The sequence below is a fragment of the Podarcis raffonei genome, chromosome 2 (assembly GCF_027172205.1).
Source record: "Podarcis raffonei isolate rPodRaf1 chromosome 2, rPodRaf1.pri, whole genome shotgun sequence".
Taxonomy (NCBI): domain Eukaryota; kingdom Metazoa; phylum Chordata; class Lepidosauria; order Squamata; family Lacertidae; genus Podarcis; species Podarcis raffonei.
This window is the reverse complement of record NC_070603.1, coordinates 20,146,771-20,166,033: the sequence shown is the minus strand read 5'-3', so window position 1 is coordinate 20,166,033 and position 19,263 is coordinate 20,146,771. Positions and strand designations below refer to the sequence as shown.

Below are 19,263 nucleotides of genomic sequence, written 5' to 3'. Positions count from 1 at the left end.
TCCTTCTATATAAACACACACAAACACTTCAGGCAATTCATCTTGGCGCACAGCACCTTTTGGACACCCTCCTCCTTGTTTACTTCTGCCTTTTTGGTGCTCCTCTCCATGTCTTGTTTTGTTTTCAAAAAACGTTGAAACGCGGCAAAGAAGGCCCGTCTGTTTCTTTTCCCAAGGAATAGATTAGCCCCCCCAAGAATGTCAAAAGCTCACAATAGCCATATTCAAAACCCAGGACCAGATGTCCTCAAACTCATACTCTTAAGTCATAGTAGTCAAAGAATAAACAAACATCTGTGACTGACGTAGCTGCCTCAAGTAGGCTAATACCTCCGTCGGGGTAATTCATTTTGGAGGAGCAGACTAAGAAGCAGCAGAAGCAAAATGAAGACAGCTTTTGTTATTGTTTTGACCCTTCTAACCATTTTTGTAGGTAGGTATTATTAGCAATGGGGTGGAAGGGAAGATGTACTATTCTGTCAGGAGCTCTAGACAGCAGACTGGCTTGTTGTATTTTGCTACTGAAATTTTCTCCACAATTCTGGCTGAGCTTCCTACTGTGGTGTTACACTGCAGCCTTTTAATTTTGACAGCTTGACAACTGGGCTAGTGTGGAAGATAATCTATAGAGATCAATATCAGCCCTATTCCTGCGCATGTTTACTTAGCAGTAAGCCCCGCTGAATTCAACGGAGCTTATTTTCCCAGCAAGTGTTCTTAGGATTGCAGACTGAAAGAGATCCATCCTGTGGATATTAGAGTCACAGATCAGTAAACAAACTGATAGTTGCTGTTGTCCTGAACACACTTCCTACCAGGGCTTATGTACTTGTTTTGGGTAAATATGCTTAAGATCTCACTGTGCTGCTACAATCCTATGCCTGGGAGTGATTGCCTTTGAATTCAGCGCACTTAACTTCGACAAAACGTTGCACAGGGTCCTTTAAAGTTGTAAACCTGTTTTTTTTTAATTGCCAGTATTTTACTGCAGCTCTTGCTCAGTGATCCATGCTGTTTCTTTGCCTAGATAAGGCTCTCAGAGCAATCAATCAATCAATAAAATAAATGCCTTTATCTTGCACAGCAGCCCTTTAGATGATGAAGTGCAATATTAAACAGGATGTTCTCCTGCACATACTGTGTTCAAATGAATGAGGGCTGTTCAGAGCACGCCTTCCATTCATTTCAATGGGGCTTGCACACACACACACACACACACACACACACACACGCACACCCCTGTGGATTGTACCCAATGGAAAAAGAGTAAATCTGATCACAAGTAGACGGTGCCGTTATACTTTCCTAATTTTGTGAAGAGATGTGGTTCTATGTAGGTTTTGTTTACTTTAACCTATCCAACTTATAAACAAGCCCTAGTTTATTATTAAAAATGGTTTCAGATTCCACTCATGCCTCCTGGAATGTAATATCCTCCTGCGAAGGCACTGTAATGAAAGAACACTTTGTGTATTGTAATATATATATGTGTGTGTGTGTGTGAGAGAGAGAGAGAGAGAGAGAGATACACACGCACATCTATAATATAAGCCTTCCAAACACTTTATCCTGTACCTGAAAACTTAACTATTCTTGTCTATTTCGCTTTTTAAAAAAGATGCCTCGCCAATACTACCAGAAAAACAAGCCAAGCAGCTTTTGAGAACCCGTCGCGAAGACAGACCAAGAAAAGCTGGCTTTCCTGATGAACCAATGAGGGTGATTTTAATATTTCACTTAAGTAAAACAGATGCTTTTGGGTTGTTTGTTTTTGCTGGCTTATCTTTAAATGCGACAGATTCTAAGCAAACCATTAAAATCAGCACAAAGCTTCTATTGTTAAGCGTTTGAACATTTTTTTGCCAAAATAAACTCAAGCGGATCATTTCTACGACGGCATGATTGAATGTACCTCTGTGTTCTATCTGTGTGACTTCTCGCCACTGCTCTCCAGGTCTGAGAATCAATAACAGTACACACCTGCTACTCCATTCTAACAAAATGGCTCAGTTTTTAGTTAAGAAAGCTGTATTTCATCTGCAGGAAGGGGGAACCAATCAAGCAATGCTTTAATTATTGTGTGCACTGATGTACAAAGTGAAGGATAGAAGAGTATATACGACAAATCCTCATTTTTTAAAAACAACAACAATGACCCACTGTAATATTAAGCCTGTAATTGTCCATTTACATTACTGATCATTTTAAGGAAATTAATAAAAGAGACCAGGATTCCCCCACCCCCCAGTCGTCTACCCTTTTAGTCTCATATATTCCATATGCTTGTCATTTATTCGTCTTTACAGACCTTCAACTACCATTCACACACAGGAGGGACTTTGGTCTTATAGTATTCGCTACAAACTGTTGTGAAGCGAGGCCGCATTACACTATCATGTTCTTTTTTCATGTTGTCTCTGATTTGTGCGCAAACCAAGCAACTTGTACCAGAGAACACTGTCTTAAATGCAAAGCAGACATGGAGGAGCAATCATGCAGGTGACCTCTGCCTTAATGGAGGTCTAGGTGCCTCTGCGCAGTGTTTAAAATGTGCTGTATTTATTTACTGATACTTAAAACCAGACAAACCTGATTAGGTCTAGATGCTTTCTTCTTTGTTTATTTCTTATTATTTAATTTTTGATAGTTTTAAAAAATTAATATTAAATCATACTACTTATAACTATGATATGGAGATACATACAGAGAGAAAATTGATAGAAGAGAGACAGAATAGAGTGGTTTTTTCAGGATGTGATGCTAAGAAAGATGGGAGCTGTCCCAGGTGGGAGCTGGGAAGATGTGGATCACTGTTTGTGATCGGAAGATTAAGATAGAAGGTTGACAGAATATAAAATTTTGTTTGTGTGTGAGTGTTTTTCTTCTTTCTTCTTTGTCTTTACTCTCCTTTTTTTCTTTTTTATTATTTTGTTCTCTTTAGATAGCAGCTTAGTTTGGTTTTTATTGTATTATACGTTGAAAACTTTTAATAGAATTGAGTTTAATAAAACAGATTCAGGTAGGTAGCCATATTGGTCTGACGCAGTCAAAATAAATTAAAAAATTGTCCAGTAGCACCTTAGAGACCAACTAAGTTTGTTCTGGATATAAGCTTTCGTGTGCATGCACACTTCTTCAGATACAGTGGTACCTCTGGATGTGAACGGGATCCGTTCCGGAGCCCTGTTCACATCCTGAAGCAAACGCAACCCGCGTCTGCACGTGTGCGGGTCGTGATTCGCCGCTTCCGCACATGCACGTGACATCATTTTGAGCATCTGCGCATGCGCGAGCGACGAAACCCAGAAGTAACGTGCTCCGTTACTTCCGGGTTGCTGCGGAGCGTAACCTGAAAACGCTCAACCTGAAGCACATTTAACCTGAGGTATGAATGTACACTGAAACAGAAGTCACCAGACTCTTACATTTTATATAGTGGGAGGGTGGGGTGGGGTTTTTCCCAGAAGGGTAGTAGCAGAAATGTGCAAATGTTTAGGTTCCTGGAGAGAAGATTGGGGCTGTTTCGCTCCTCCTCCAGTTTGCTGCTCTATTGTGAGCTAAGCTATGGTTTGGCTTAGCGTTTGTCTCACTACGCATGAACAGTGAGGGATAAGTCATATGAGTTTGAAATGTAATAGGGAAAATAAGAAATGCATACTAAGAGATTAGATTGGAAAATTTTCAGACAGGACTGATGGAAGTCAAAAAAATTGAATAAGATGTAAAAGGATGTTTAATTACTGTTGAAAATGATGTGTTAAAAAAGTAATAAAAATTTATATATATAAAAAACAAAAACGGTGTGGGATATGTCATAGAACAAACCTACAGCTTGTTGTTTGCCTGAAGTGAGATAAACCACAAGCCTGAGTTCAGACAAAGCACTAAGCCAGGCCATGGCTTAGTACATAGTAGCAGCAGGGCAAAAGGAAGAGCAGAGCAGCTGTGATCTCTCTGGGAACCTGCATGTTAACTCATTCATGCTAAACCATAGTTTGGCTTAGCATTACATGCAAACTGGGTCACTGAGTTTGCTGTTAGCATATACTATGGGTAAAACAACAGTCACTCTAAGGTGGTTCAGTACATCCAACCAACAGATCCAGTGGCTTAAAAAAAAATACTTTCCTTTAACAGGAATACCTGCTTTACCTCCAGCAACTGGAACAGAGATCTGAAGAACAATTCTTTGAGCACTGGCTGAATCCACACTGCCTCCCACATTGCAACAGGAATATAGTTCACCCGGTGTAAAAGGGTCAGTTCCTTTCTGAATGACAGCAAGCCTTCTTTTCATTTTTAACTATTTATTTCAGGGCATTTCATTTTGAAATGCGGTGTTGTGATAACATTTCCCAATATTTCTTCCCAGATCATCCTTCTGTGTGTGGGAAAAGGAACAGTCAACGTTAAATGAGACAAGATTCACCTAGTACTGTCTATGCCAGTAGAACATCCAAGGCTTGGGTGTTTTTGGAGACTAATCTGCGGTCCTAGCTACTTAGCTGAGCTTTCTTGGTAATGACGATAAGCGCTTCATTTTGATGAAAAAGCACAGGTATACATTTGTGCAATCTCCCAGGCCTCCGTCTCTCTCTGAAACATGGAACCGTGATTTCTAGTTTAGAAAGCGGTAAGGTTCCTTAGATATCCCTAAGAATTCTGATGCTCTTCTTGTTCTTCAAAATGCAGCCATCTGAAGTGGTTTAAGTCAGCATCTGTGCATCTGTTTTTAAGTCAACAACCTCAACGGCCAAGGAACATAGCTGTCAACCTTCCCCTTTTTTGCGGGAAATTCCCTTATTCCAGTGCCGTTTCCCGCGGCTTCCTGCTGCTGTCCCGGATTGTTAGATATCCCATAGACTGTCCCCGGGACAGGTGAGGCTGCTGATCCCTTATTTTCGAGGCTGCTGTTCCCTTATTTTCAAATCTGAAAGTTGACAGCTATGCCAAGGACTTCCTGTACCCCGGCATAGTTTCCTTTAACTGCAATGATTTGCCCATTGACTTGGGAGCAAAGTTCCTCTGAACTGAGCATTCCTGCATTGCTCGGTTGGTTAGAGCGCCTGGTGCTGATAATGCCACGGTTGCGAGTTTGATCCCCATATGAGACAGCTGTTTGGACTAGATGATCCTCAGGGTCTTTTCCAACTCTACAGTTCTGATTTTATGCATGGAACTGTGCTGCCTCCTTCTCCCATCCCTGCTCATTCTTTAGCAATTATAATGTATAATCTGATCTGACGCCTGATTTGGAACTGAATCCTACCCAGTTTAATAAAATGTACTCCCAGAGAAGATGGGGATCTTAATGATCTATACTGCCCCTCTAGCAAGACCAGATGCAAAAGAAGGCAGGACCCCTGTACCCTTACTAGTTGCATAGAAGCGGGGATTTCAGCAGGTGTAGCTTGTTAACGGAAAAATCCGAGGGCTCCCTTGGACAAAAACAAAGACACCAACCAGGATTATTTGGAGCAAAACAGCAGCCTGTAGGCTTGGCCTTTATTGATCTGTTGCAACAGGGTGCTCCCCTCACCTGCAGGAGAGAGGAGGGACCCAGAAAAATGGCATGCAAGGCCTTATAAAGACTTTTAAAATTCCCACCCTGTAGATCAAGACCACCCCCAGAAACATCATACATAAATCACAGAAGGGGTGTAACCTAAGACCACCCCTCAGATACATCACACCTACATCACAGAAAAGGCGGTCTAAAACAGAAATTTTAATATTGTTTTTTTTCCTCCCGTCCTTGTTTATCTCCTGTCTGGCAGGTTACTTGATTGGATTTCCTGGGTAGCCTGGCTAGTCTTTTGTAATGATAAGTACTTAGTTCCTGAGCCCGGTCACAGGCTCACACCCTATTCAAACACAGACATACCCTTAAGACAGGATTTGTGAAGGAAAAGACAATGGGGAGGTTTCCCACTTTGACCTTACAGAGAAAACATTTGCTCAGTTTAGGAATCAAAATGGTTCCAGGTTGGCCTTCCTGTGCTGATCTATGTATGTGCTTGGTTGGTACACTTATGAACATTACCATATATCTAATACCGTAAAATTCCTATCACAAGCTTAAATGGCAAGCAGACCCACTGAAATCACCTCTTCTTCTGCACAGCAAGTAATGGTACAGAAGTCCTGTCCATTTTTTCACCTTGCTGCCCTCCCCCTTCCTTCTTTTCCGCTACTTCTATTTGTTTGTTCCCCTCAGTTTCTCTCTCTTTTTTTCTGATCTTAATGTAAAGGGAATTGGGGGTTGCTTGTGCGTAAAGGGTGCTGCAGCTCTAGGCAACGTTGCCTGGCTAAACCTTTCCCTGGCTGGACAGCCCTTTCTCCCTGGCTGTGTCAGTCGCTGGCAGAATCCGTCAGTGGGCGTTTTCTGAACTTCTTCCAACATAAAAACTCCTTGATCCCAAGTCTCCTCCTAGCCTCTCTGCGCGGAAGTCTCCTGCGCAGAGTGGGCGTGCCCAACGGAGGTCCTGGGCTCTCCCCGCTGCTCTCTGTGGAAGAGTCTTGGAGCCCTCTCTCCGCAGTCCCCCCTTGCTTCCTGGTGTCCCTCCTATTTCCTTCCTCAAAGGAAGTTTGCTCTCTCTCCCTGCTGGTCCCTTCTCCTGCATCGTTAGGGAGCCTTACCTCCACTCTAGGCTCCGATGGCAGCTCCCTGACACTTAAGTTCCGTTTCTCCGCACTTCCACAGCAACGTGCATATTTTTGTTTAAAAATCCCCACGAAGATTCGTCGTCTCATTGCAAACTTCTCCTAATGCACACATATTTGAACACAGTTTTGACTGAGCTACACTTTTTTTTGAATGCCATTTCCTCCAATACAATGCCTTTTTGTGCACATCATCTGGTCCTTCATTATTGTGGAGAAGTGCACATTTTGAAGGGTTTTGTCTCGTGTATCAGTTGGGCAGTACAAATAGGGGTAGTTTCTAATTAAAACAGCTTGTGTCCTCAGAGATGTCCTTTCAAGAATGCAAGTGTGTGTGTATAAACACATATTTCTTTGAAGTTTGAGGAATACGTAGCTGCAATTTTGTTCCAAATGTCAGAAACTTCCACTTTGGGGTAGAAAAGGAAATTGGAAGCTTTCACTAATAAGTAGCCACAGGGGCAAATAATGTAGCGGATTTGGAAGATGAGCTGAATGACAGTAGTTTTGCTAATTACTTTGTAATTAAATGCAACCATTTGCTCAGCATTAGCTTTCTGTTAATTGCCTCATATAAAACCTGCTTCAAACAAAGCTTGTTTTCATTCTTTTGGTGTTTCTTCATTGAATCCGATGATGAGTGCGGGTAGAAATTTTCACTAGGCAGTGACTTGTTACTCTATAAATGTGGCTATAATAGCTGCTTGCAGATCTGCCGCTCCCCATTCCCACCCTCCTTCAACAGTCCAATGGAGGAGTTGTTTTGCCAGATCACGAGTCTAAAATAAAGCGTGCAGTGAACCAGGTGTGAAAGTACAATGTGTGGTGTTTGTATGGAGCCCCCGGTTGTCTCACGGACTATTGACCTGTACACCACTAATCTGCTGTCACCAACCAGGTCCTCCCTGGTAAATCACTTAGTCTCAGTCAGGTTCTTAAGCTAACAGTGAAGATTGTAAAGGTAAAGGTAAAGGGACCCCTGACCATTAGTTCCAGTCGTGGCCGACTCTGGGGTTGCAGCGCTCATCTCACTTTACTGGCCAAAGGAGCCGGCGTACAGCTTCTGGGTCATGTGGCCAGCATGACTAAGCCGCTTCTGGCGAACCAGAGCAGCGCACAGAAATGCTCAGGACCCCATGGCCTGGTGCTGGACTCCCAACTCCTATTAGCCAGCAGCATCAATGGTCAGGGATGATGGGAACTGTAGTCAAGATAAATAAAGGTAAAGGACCCCTGGATGGTTAAGTCCAGTCAAAGGCAACTGGGGTTGTGGCGCTCAACTCGCTTTCAGGCCGAGGGAGCCGGCGTTTGTCCACAGATAGCTTTCCGGGTCATGTGGCCACAACAGGCACAACAGTACGCCGTGACAGAAACCAGAGCGCACGGAAATGCCGTTTACCCCCCCACCGCAGTAGTACCTATTTATCTACTTGCACCGCAGTGCTTTTGAACTGCTAGGTTGGCAGGAGCTGGGACAGAGCAACCTCATTGTGGGGATTCGAACCACTGACCTTCTGATCAGCAAGCCCAAGAGGCTCCGTGGTTTAGACCACAGCGCCACCAGCGTCAAAGAACATCTGGAGGCCACGGGGTTGTTTAAAAATAGGTTTTCCAACTGCACAAATTCCCCATCAGACACCCTACACAAATAACAATAAAAATAAACAAATTGCCAAATGATTGCAAGGCATGCTTTGCTCCTTGCTTACATCTTGTACCAATGGTGGTTTTCCCATGGGAGCCAGGAGTTCTTATCTGCTATACAGTGACAATTTGTAGATGAATCTGCCTTAGTTCAGTAACTAAGAGGTGCAAAAAGACTCCCCAGGAGTACTTTATGGGTATATACAAGGATGTGTTGAAGAGTGACCTGCCCCAAAATGAAAGTGAAGTAGAAGCAGTTCTAGGGGTGACGTAGCTTTTTTTGGGGGGGGGGGTGCGCACAGGGGCAGTTGCCCTGGGCGCAAAATTCTTAGGGGGTGCATAATTTCATCACCCGGTGCTGCCTCAACACAACTGTGCACTTCTGTTGCTGAGCTCTGTTGAAAATGGATCATAATCGTAATTATAATCATAATTTATTTGTACCCCTGCCATCTAACTGGGTTGCCCCAGCCACTCTGGGTGGCTTCCAGCATATATAAAAACAAAGTAAAACCTTAAACCTTAAAAAGCTTCCCTATACAGGGAATAGGGTTGCATCTAATGATTTTTTTGTATATTATTTCCACTAATACATGCACCTGTGTGCAGATTTTACCCCCAATATATGCCTCTGTGCATTGCTTGCTTGGAGAATTAATTAAAATAAATTGAATTAATTAATTAATTAATTTTGAAGGATGGCCACTCTTCAGTTTGCATTGCATTTCAGAAAAGGCAAATTAGGCAAGTTTGCTTTCAGATGCAAACTAAGTTGAATTTCTCCCGCATCCCTAGTCCAGAACAAGGCAGGCCCAAGACAATTTGGCACCTGAGGCCCCCATTACCCTGTCAGGGAAGAAGGGTTGAGTGAAGACCTACATCAGGAACAAGGAGGGAACAAAAATCTACATCCGGATCTGCTGCGCCTACGGTTGACTCACCTTGCCTCATAGCTGGACTGGACCTGGTCCAAAGTCCTGCCTGATCCTATTTGTTGATTGACTATCGGTTCTGAAGGCCTGAGGATGGGGACAAGATGCTTGGACAAGTCTGATCAACAACTTTGCATGTTCCACTCTTGGTTTATTAGCAGGAAGTTGACAAATGCCTTATTGACAGAGGGGGTGATCCTAGCTACCTTAATGGAATATAGCTGCTCCTGAGAAACAACAAACAAACATATATTGGAACAACTATTGGTTTATGGCTAAAGGCTCTTTCCTAAGGAAATGTCTGCTGGCCAATTCAAGGCACTTTGGAATGCAACTGATTTTCCTAAATCCATTTCATTTAGAATTTAGGTGCTGAAACTGCTTTGGTCCCCTAATTGTATGGAAACCGAAACCGAAACTGAATTTGTTAAATTCTATGAAATTGTTAAAATTGTTAAACTGTAGGAAAACCCAAAATGGGACGCGGTGGCACTGTGGTCTAAACCACTGAGCCTAGGGCTTGCCAATCGGAAGGTCGGCGGTTCGAATCCCCGCGACGGGGTGAGCTCCCGTTGCTCAGTCCCTGCTCCTGCCCACCTAGCAGTTCGAAAGCAAGTGCAAGTAGATAAATAGGTACCACTCCGGCGGGAAGGTAAACGGCGTTTCCGTGCGCTGTGCTGGTTCGCCAGAAGTGGCTTAGTCATGCTGGCCACATGACCCGGAAGCTGTCTGCGGACAAACGCCGGCTCCCTCGGCCTATAGAGCGAGATGAGCACGCAACCCTAGAGTCGTCTGCAACTGAACCTTACGGTCAGGGGTACCTTTACCTTTACCTAGGAAAACCAAAACATTATGACAAAAAAACCAAAGTTCTTTATCATGTGAGAACATGGTACACCAAGAATCACTTCTTACCACATGTACCTTCCTAGACCCTGAGATTTTTCTCTGAGCTCCTTTGAAATGACCTTTTTTGTTATTGCACCCCCAATTATAGAGTGCCCTTCTCAGAGGACCCACCTTGCACTTACTTACAGTGGTACCTCAGGTTACATACGCTTCAGGTTACAGACTCCGCTAACCCAGAAATATTACCTCGGGTTAAGAACTTTGCTTCAGGATGAGAACAGAAATCATGCTCCAGTGGCGCGGCAGCAGCAGGAGGCCCCATTAGCTAAAGTGGTGCTTTAGGTTAAGAACAGTTTCAGGTTAAGAAAAGACCTCCGGAATGAAGTAAGTACTTAACCTGAGGTACCACTGTACTTATTTATTACCTGCCCTTCACCCTGAGGTTCCAGGGTGGGTTACAACTTTAAAACATAATACTAAAAGCTGTTTTAATTAACTTAAAATCACCAAAGCAAGGTGGGTCCTAAAAACATACATCTCAAGTGTCAAAAGCAAAGGGGAAAGAGATGCGTCTTCAGCATTCATTGGAAGGTGGAGAATGAGGATGATAGATGTGCCTCTGTGAGGAGGATCCATAGCTTAGGGGCTGCCACCAAGAAGGCCCTCTCCTGGGCCGCCACTCACCTCACCTCACCTCACCCCAGCCCCCCCCACAGTGGTACCTTGGTTCTTAAACTTAATCCGTTCCGGAAGTCCGTTCCAAAACCAAAGGGTTCCAAAACCAAGGCACACTTTCCCATAGAACGTAATGCAAAATGGGTTAATCTGTTCCAGACTTTTAAAAACAACCCCAAAAACAGCAATTTAACATGCATTTTACTAGCTAACGAGACCATTGATCCATAAAATGAAAGCAATAAACAACGTACTGCAGTCACACAATCAATCAGTCAATCAATCATTCACTCAGTAGCTGAACTGGGCTCCACACAGTCACAAAAACACAAAATAAATAGCAAAAACAGACAGCGTAACACTCAAAATGGAAGTATGGCACTCAACTCAGAAATGAAACACTCAAAATGGAAGCGTAACGCTCGAAACAGGAGTGTGGCACTCAAAACGGAGCAGGTTCAGCTTCCGAAGTTCACAAACTGGAACACTTACTTCCAGGTTTGCAGTGTTTGGGTTCCAAGTTGTTTGAGTACCAAGGCGTTTGAGAACCAAGGTACCACTGTACAGTGCTACCTCGGGTTAAGAACTTAATTTGTTCTGGAGGTCTGTTGTTAACCTGAAACTGTTCTAAACCTGAGGTACCCACTTTAGCTAATGGGGCCTCCTGCTGCTGCTGTGCCACCGGAGCACAATTTCTGTTCTCATCCTGAGATAAAGTTCTTAACCCGAAGGTACTATTTCTGGGTTAATGGAGTCTGTAATCTGAAGTGTATGTAACCTGAAGCGTCTGTAACCCGAGGTAAAACTGTATATCTATCTGTCTGTCTGTCTCTTGGGCCTTGAAAATCTTGTTGTAGCCAGGATAGGCCCACCCATGAGGTAAGGTGAGGTGACCACCTCAGGTGTTCAGATCTGGGCTAGCTCAGGTTGTGGCAGGTAAGATGTTGCTGCATTGCATCAGCCATCTTGGCTGGAGCTGATGGGAATTGTAGTTCAACAACATCTGGAGGAAGGGATCCTCTTGACCACCTCTGGCCTAGGCAATCTAGGAATTGCCTCTTATATTAATGTCTAGAAAAAGATTCCTGGCCCATGCTAGCATTAGCTTAGCTATTACATTACGTAGTCTACATCTTAAAGCTACACAACTTTCCATTATTCTCCACGTGAATATCTTGCTCGAAACTGGACCCACAAAGGTGGGTTTCAATAAAGTTTCTCACAAAACAGTTAGAATATTAGAATGCAGTTACCACAAGAATATCTAATACTAGAGGCATTGCTACGTATTTCAAAGACTTGGGGCACAAATTTGCACCTGCTAATTTATAGGTATAGATGCAAATTTAGGCTGAAGTTTCCAAGAAGGGAAAGCAAACTGGCTTACTCTGAGCTATGTGATGGCGCCAGGATTTTCTTGGTTCAGTAGTACAGTGTATGTTGTGGATTGGGCCCTCTGCTCCCCACCCCTGCAAGTCATTGGCAAGAGTTATGTACAATATCAAAACTAAAATAAGTAGCTCTGGGCAACTTAAGATGGAAAATGGGTGGGTTCTCTCCAGCATTCGCCCTGTAAACAGTTTTAATAAATTAAAAGGGGTGAAAGGGGAATCAGATCTGGGATTTGGCGCATGAGATAAGAACTTCTAGAATGTTTACCTTGTATCGTTTAAATCTTTGTGTGTTCACAAACCAGCAAAGGCACTTCACTGGAACTGGAAAGCTTTGAAAGCTAGACGTCCACTAGATGTCACTGTTCCTGCATGTAAATTATATAAACTTTCTGCCTCAAAAGATAAAAGTCCTAATTGTAGGTGTCTCGCCTCTATAATGTAGCGCTTTCCCCATACAATGGGGAAAACCAGATTCATTATAACCTATCCATATATATATATATATATATATATATATATATATATATATATATATGCAGTATCGTTATTTTGTTTAATAATCCAGGAATAGTTTGGCATATTGATCCAACGATCTTATATAAACCATCGAGTTGTTATCAGTTACCTCTTCCTATTCAAACCACCGACCTTCTGATCGGCAAGTCCCAGGCTCTGTGGTTTAACCCACAGCACCACCCGCGTCGGTCCCTGCTCCTGCCCACCTAGCAGTTCGAAAGCACGTCAAGTGCAAGTAGATAAATAGGTACCGCTCTGGCGGGAAGTTAAACGGCGTTTCCGTGCGCTGCTCTGGTTCGCCAGAAGCGGCTTAGTCATGCTGGCCACATGACCCGGAAGCTGTACGCCGGCTCCCTCAGCCAATAAAGCGAGATGAGCGGCGCAACCCCAGAGTCGGTCACGACTGGACTTAATGGTCAGGGGTCCCTTCACCTTTACCTTTACCTCTTCCTATAAGTAGTTTCGTTTTATATAATTTTCACCATTAACCATAAGTAAACTTTAGTTTACAAAGCCTGAGTAGAAAAATGGGCACTTGCTCTGTAAACAATTGCTCTGAGATATATTTACACACATTGGTTGGAATGTGAGCCTGGCATCAAGAACTACCGTATCTTTACATTTTGTTGCCACATTCAGCTCCACACACAGCTACTTATTCAATCTGCAAAAGCAACAGCCTTGACCATCAAAACCAATAGTTCATTTCATTTGCTGCCATCCCTATTTTTTGAGTACCTTGCTTGGTCCCTGCTCCTGCCGATCTAGCAGTTCGAAAGCACATCAAAGTGCAAGTAGATAAATAGGTACCGCTCCAGCGGGAAGGTAAACGGAGTTTCCGTGCGCTGCTCTGGTTTGCTAGAAGCGGCTTAGTCATGCTGGCCACATGACCCGGCAGCTGTACACTGGCTCCCTCGGCCAATATAGCAAGATGAGCGCCGCAACCCCAGAGTTGGTCACGACTGGACCTAATGGTTAGGGGTCCCTTTACCTTTTTAAGCCTGATTACGCGGGTGGCGCTGTGGGTTAAACCACAGAGCCTAGGACTTGCCGATCAGAAGGTCGGCGGTTTGAATCCCCGCGATAGGGTGAGCTCCCATTGCTCGGTCCCTGCTCCTGCCCACCTAGCAGTTCGAAAGCACATCAAAGTGCAAGTAGATAAATAGGTACCACTCTGGCGGGAAGGTAAACGGCATTTCCGTGCGCTGCTCTGGTTTGCCAGAAGCAGCTTAGTCATGCTGGCCACATGACCTGGAAGCTGTACACCGGCTCCATTGGCCAATAAAGCGAGATGAGCGCCACAACCCCAGAGTTGGCCACGACTGGACCTAATGGTCAGGGGTCCCTTTACCCTTTTACTAATCTCCCTGTAAACAAATCAGGATAAGCGCTCAATAAACAGGTCATCTGGAAGCAATGCAAGTCTCATGCAGGCTCATTCATACAGTGGGAAACTGTGGTGTTCCATTATGTTTGAACTGAGTCATAATGCCACTACATTGAACATCCATCTATCTATCATCTATATCTATCTATCTATCTATCTATCTATCTATCTATCTATCTATCTATCATCTATCATCTATCTATCTATCTATCTATCTATCTATCTATCTATCTATCTATATCTATCATCTATCTATCATCTATCTATCTATCTATCATCTATCTATATCTATCTATCTATCTATCATCTATCTATCTATCTATCTATCTATCTATCTATCTATCTATCTATCTATCATCTATCTATCTATCTATCTATCATCTATCTATCTATCATCTATCTATCTATCTATCTATCTATCTATCTATCTATCTATCTATCATCTATCTATCTATCTATCTATCTATCATCTATCTATCTATCTATCATCTATCTATATCTATCTATCTATCTATCTATCTATCTATCTATCTATCTATCTATCATCTATCTATCTATCATCTATCTATCTATCTATCTATCTATCTATCTATCTATCATCTATCTATCATCTATCTATCTATTGTTTCAGTGGTAGATCACCTGCTTTGCAAACTGGATGTTCCAGCATTTCTAAGGAGGGCTGGAGAAGACTTACAGCAGAAACTCTGGAGCCGCTGCCAGTAGACAATACAGAACTAGATGAGTCAATGTTTTGATACGATATGTTATTTGTATTCCCACAGCAGCGATGAGCTCAAAGCAGCTTGCAATGATAACAGCAGCATTTAAAATTAGCACTTTGCTTCCTATAATCATATAACATAAGGCAAAAGCAAACAAGATGGCGACTGTCCTCCAGCCTTTCATGGAGAAAAGCTAATTAGATTGGCTGCTGGGTGACTGCTACTTAAACACTGGTGTTATGGGATGGCGTTCCCCACTTTCCCTAAGAGCAGAAAGCTGCTTCAGGGGGTGTAGGGTGCAGTTCTGTCTATGCCCTCCACAGCAGGGGAGCATGTGGAGTTGTGGTCTAAACCACTGAGCCTCTTGGACTTGCTGATTGGAAAGTCGGCGGTTCGAATCTGCACGATGAGGTGAGCTCCCATTGCTCTGTCCCAGCTCCTGCCAACCTAGAAGTTCAAAAGCACACCAGTGCAAGTAGATAAATAGGTACCACTGCGGCGGGAAGGTAAGCGCCATTTCCGTGCGCTCTGGTTTCCGTCACTGTTTTCGGTTGCACCAGAAGCAGTTTAGTCATGCTGGCCACATAACCTGGAAAGTTGTATGTGGACAAACACCGGCTCCCTCGGCCTGAAAGCGAGATGAGCGCCGCAACCCCATAGTTGCCTTTCACTAGACTTAACCGTTCAGGGGCCCTTTACCTTTTTACCCTTTTTTATCCCCTCCTCCTGCATATTCTGCCGGGGGGGGGGGGGGCTTCAGACCATCTTTCCCCCCCTTTTGCTGGAGGGGTGAGGAACATTTGCAGCCTGAGGACAACGATTCTTTCTGGGCAACTTTTTGGGGGCTAGTGGTGGCAGGGGTGCCAACTTGAATAAAATATTGGGGGTGGAAAGGTAAACACTGCCCTGCATAATCAATCGCATGAAATAACACATACACACGCCATTTGAATGGCAGTGCCCACCAGCCGGCCCCCCCCCTCAAATATTTAATGGGGGGTCTGAAGGGACCTTGGCCCCTAGGAATTGGCTCCTATGAGTGGTGGGCAGGGCCAGAGGCAAAGTGTGCAGAAGAAGAAGAGTTTGGATTTGATATCCCGCTTTATCACTACCCGAAGGAGTCTCCAAGCGGCTAACATTCTCCTTTCCCTTCCTCCCCCACAACAAACACTCTGTGAGGTGAGTGGGGCTGAGAGACTTCAGAGTAGTGTGACTGGCCCAAGGTCACCCAGCAGCTGCATGTGAAGGAGCAGGGAAGCGAACCCGGTTCACCAGATTACGAGTCTACCGCTCTTAACCACTACACCACACTGGCTCTGATGCAATGAATGTGTGTGTCCCCCCCCCCTTTGTACAGCTGTTGTTGTTATTGGTGGCCGTCTGTCTCAAGAGACAATGGGGTGCAGCTCTGGGAGTAATGTCAAGCTGCTCCGTTAGCAGCACTGAAGTGACCTCCCTGAGGCACCAGTCTGGGAAGTGTGTATGGAGGTCCTGGGATGCCCAGACGACAAGCCACCCCTCCTCTCAGACTTGCTGACGTGGTGCAAAGAAAAGCAGATTATAGCGAGTAACTGGAAAAATGCAGAAGAGCTGGGGTGAACCAATGGAGGAAAAAACTGAATAATATAATTTTAGAATACCTAACCGTGAAGATACATAGAATGAAAGGGCTTGAGGTCAGTGAGAAAGAGGAGGATTGGTTTGAGAAGATATTGAATTACAGTGGTACCTTGGGTTAAGAACTTAATTCGTTCTGGAGGTCCGTTGTTAACCTGAAACTGTTCTTAACCTGAAGCACCACTTTAGCTAATGGGGCCTCCTGCTGCCGCCGCGCCACCGGAGCATGATTTCTGTTCTCATCCTGAAGCAAAGTTCTTAACCCGAGGTACTATTTCTGGGTTAGCGGAGTCTGTAACCTGAAGCATATGTAACCCGAGGTACCACTGTATTTGGGTAGGTTTGAACAATTTGGGGCAATTAAAATGTTAATTGTTAAATAAACCTTGTGGAGGGAGGAGTGTTAAGGTATATAGAAGTGTACATATGGTTGATTTGAATATGTTATTATTGAATATTATTGAATATGTATATTATTGAATATTGTATAGCCAATGTATCAGCCGCCTGGGGGGGTTTCACTGTTTGTGTTTTGGTGGTTGGTAAAAAATAAAATATAAAAAGAAAGAAAAAGAAAAAGAAAAAGAAAGAAAAGAAAAACAGAGCAATACACTTGGCCCTGGGCGGGCATTGGAACGGATTGCTACGTAGTAATTTAAACTCACATTGTACCGCTGAGGGCAACTTCCCCGCCAGCCTTCTCCACCCCTGCAGCAACAATTTGGCGGCGCACATGCCACACACCTAGACTTGCCACTTCTTTATTTATTTTGTTGACTGAGGAGATTGTGGTGCCGTTATTGAGGCGATCCCAGCATCGGGGAAAGGGTTTTCCAGTTGCCAAGAAGTGAGGAGAACCCATGAAAAAGCACTTCTTTTTCTGGCCAGGAATGTAAGCAAAACCTTAAGGGGAAATAAAGTTAATTAGGGATGGGCTAAAACTGAGGAAAGGAGAAGCCATAAGGCCTAGCCCTCAAACCCTCTTTCCCTCTCCTTTGAACACACACACACACAGCACGGAGCCCTTGTTGTCTGCAGGGAATGGAAGACGGTATTAAAAAACAGGGGGTCTTCTATTGCTTTAATTATGGAAGAATACTAGCATGATAAATTTAAATTTACAGGTCCAACGGAAGACCCTTTAATTTACTGGGAAATGACAAGGCGTCTGTGGCCAACGTGTGTAAAATTTGCTCCTTTCTACCTGAGTTACATGCCATTTGATATTTACTCTGAGTCTGAGGATATATTTACTATTCATTCAGTGTCACGACCGATCAAAGGACCTAACTCAGGATAGGATGTCTTGGTGTCTTACTCCTCTAAATATGAAACTTTGCTGACTTTAGAAGCAGGGGTTTTTTTTGGGGGGGGGAGGGTTAGGGAGGAAGCGATCTTTCCAAATATTTCACAAAGGAACACATTCCTGGAAGCTTACAGACAGGTATTTAGGGTTAAATAAGGACATGTGGATTTTGGCCAGAAAAAAAAAAAGGTTGAGATTTGTGAGGAAATGTTGAGATATTCTTCTCACACGCAGACTGCTCAAGTCCTGAACAACAGGGTTATCCAATGATGTCCGCAACCATTTTTTGTCTCCTGAGAACCTTTAAATCAACTCCTAGTACTTTAAATCTAAACACATTAGCATGAATGTGTAATTTCCAGAGGTTACCCTCTATCTATAGGAACAGGAAAATGAGAAGATGTTTAGTGCAGAACTCTGGCTCAATAGTTGTCTTGCTAAAACAGGAAGGATGACCCTACAAAGATAGGCTTCCAATAACTTGTCTCTGGTTCCTTCCTCTAGAGGGAGTAAAAGTTAATATCTGAGCTGATAAGATGAAAATACTCCAGCTAGGCATGTACACGGCTCCTGATCATTCAAACTATCTCACACAAATCACCACAGAAATTTTAACAAAAACACTGCCTGATTCCCTGTAACCTCACTTCTCGCAGTGAGGGAACCGCCAGAAGGCCCTTGGAGGTGGACCTCAGTGTCCAGGCTGAATGATGGAGGTGGAGACGCTCCTTCAGGAATCCAATGTCACACTATGTTGGATGTTCTGTCAGAGCAAGCTTTTCAGCTTGCCCAACGCAATGACCCCTCTCCCCCTATACAGTGTTCTGGGTGTTCGCCCAACTCCCATGTGGGGGACACATGAGGGGAGCCTCATTACACAAGCAAGGAATCCTGCCCTCGATTTTGGGCACAATGGAGAGAGAACAATTAGGACCCAAAGCTTTTGCTTCCCTGTATGCTGAAGGTTTGCAGGGACGGGTGTCGGGATGAGCTCCCGTTGCTCCGTCCCTGCTCCTGCCAACCTAGCAGTTCGAAAGCACGTCAAAGTGCAAGTAGATAAATAGATACCGCTCTGGCGGGAAGGTAAACGGCGTTTTTGTGCGCTGCTCTGGTTCGCCAGCAGCGGCTTAGTCATGCTGGCCACATGACCCGGAAGCTGTACAGCAGCTCCCTCGGCCACTAAAGCAAGATGAGTGCCGCAACCCCAGAGTTGGTCACGACTGGACCTAATGGTCAGGGGTCCCTTTACCTTTACCTTTATGCTGAAGGTCTATCAGTTGCCATTTTTTAAGGAAAGCATCCTTGCTTGAAAATATCCTCGCATTACAAAATAAGCCTCCTTATCTTTTGGCTGGAAAGCGTGATGCAACATAGAATTAGAGGCCAAACTGAAGTTCAATGTTTGTGGTCCGTGGATGATGCTATAGCATCCCTGCTAAGGGACAGTATGGTGGGTTAGGTTCAAAACGGGATCATCTGACAATGCTAAAACTGTTATGCATTTATAGCTCTTGGTCCTGAGCTACCAGTCATGTTACCGGCGACATGCAGATGT

General features: G+C 44.0%; 1 protein-coding gene across 1 annotated transcript; it reads left to right on the top strand.

Moving 5' to 3' along the window:
• The first annotated feature begins 318 nt into the window (after nucleotides 1-318).
• Nucleotides 319-7,257, top strand: C2H17orf67 (chromosome 2 C17orf67 homolog). Its single transcript, XM_053375175.1, has 5 exons — nucleotides 319-433; nucleotides 1,619-1,719; nucleotides 4,138-4,258; nucleotides 4,373-6,245; nucleotides 6,680-7,257. The coding sequence occupies exons 1-3, from the start codon at nucleotides 385-387 to the stop codon at nucleotides 4,252-4,254; spliced, it is 267 nt and encodes an 88-aa protein (XP_053231150.1). The 5' UTR covers nucleotides 319-384; the 3' UTR covers nucleotides 4,255-4,258; nucleotides 4,373-6,245; nucleotides 6,680-7,257.
• Nucleotides 7,258-19,263: the final 12,006 nt, after the last annotated feature.

Excerpts from the sequence above, each read along its gene's own strand:
- C2H17orf67 (XM_053375175.1), top strand. The coding sequence starts at position 385 with ATGAAGACAGCTTTTGTTATTGTTTTGACCCTTCTAACCATTTTTGTA. Across the intron at positions 434-1,618 it reads CCTTCTAACCATTTTTGTAG|ATGCCTCGCCAATACTACCA; the intron begins GTAGGTATTATT and ends TTTTTAAAAAAG. Across the intron at positions 1,720-4,137 it reads TTCCTGATGAACCAATGAGG|GAATACCTGCTTTACCTCCA; the intron begins GTGATTTTAATA and ends TTCCTTTAACAG.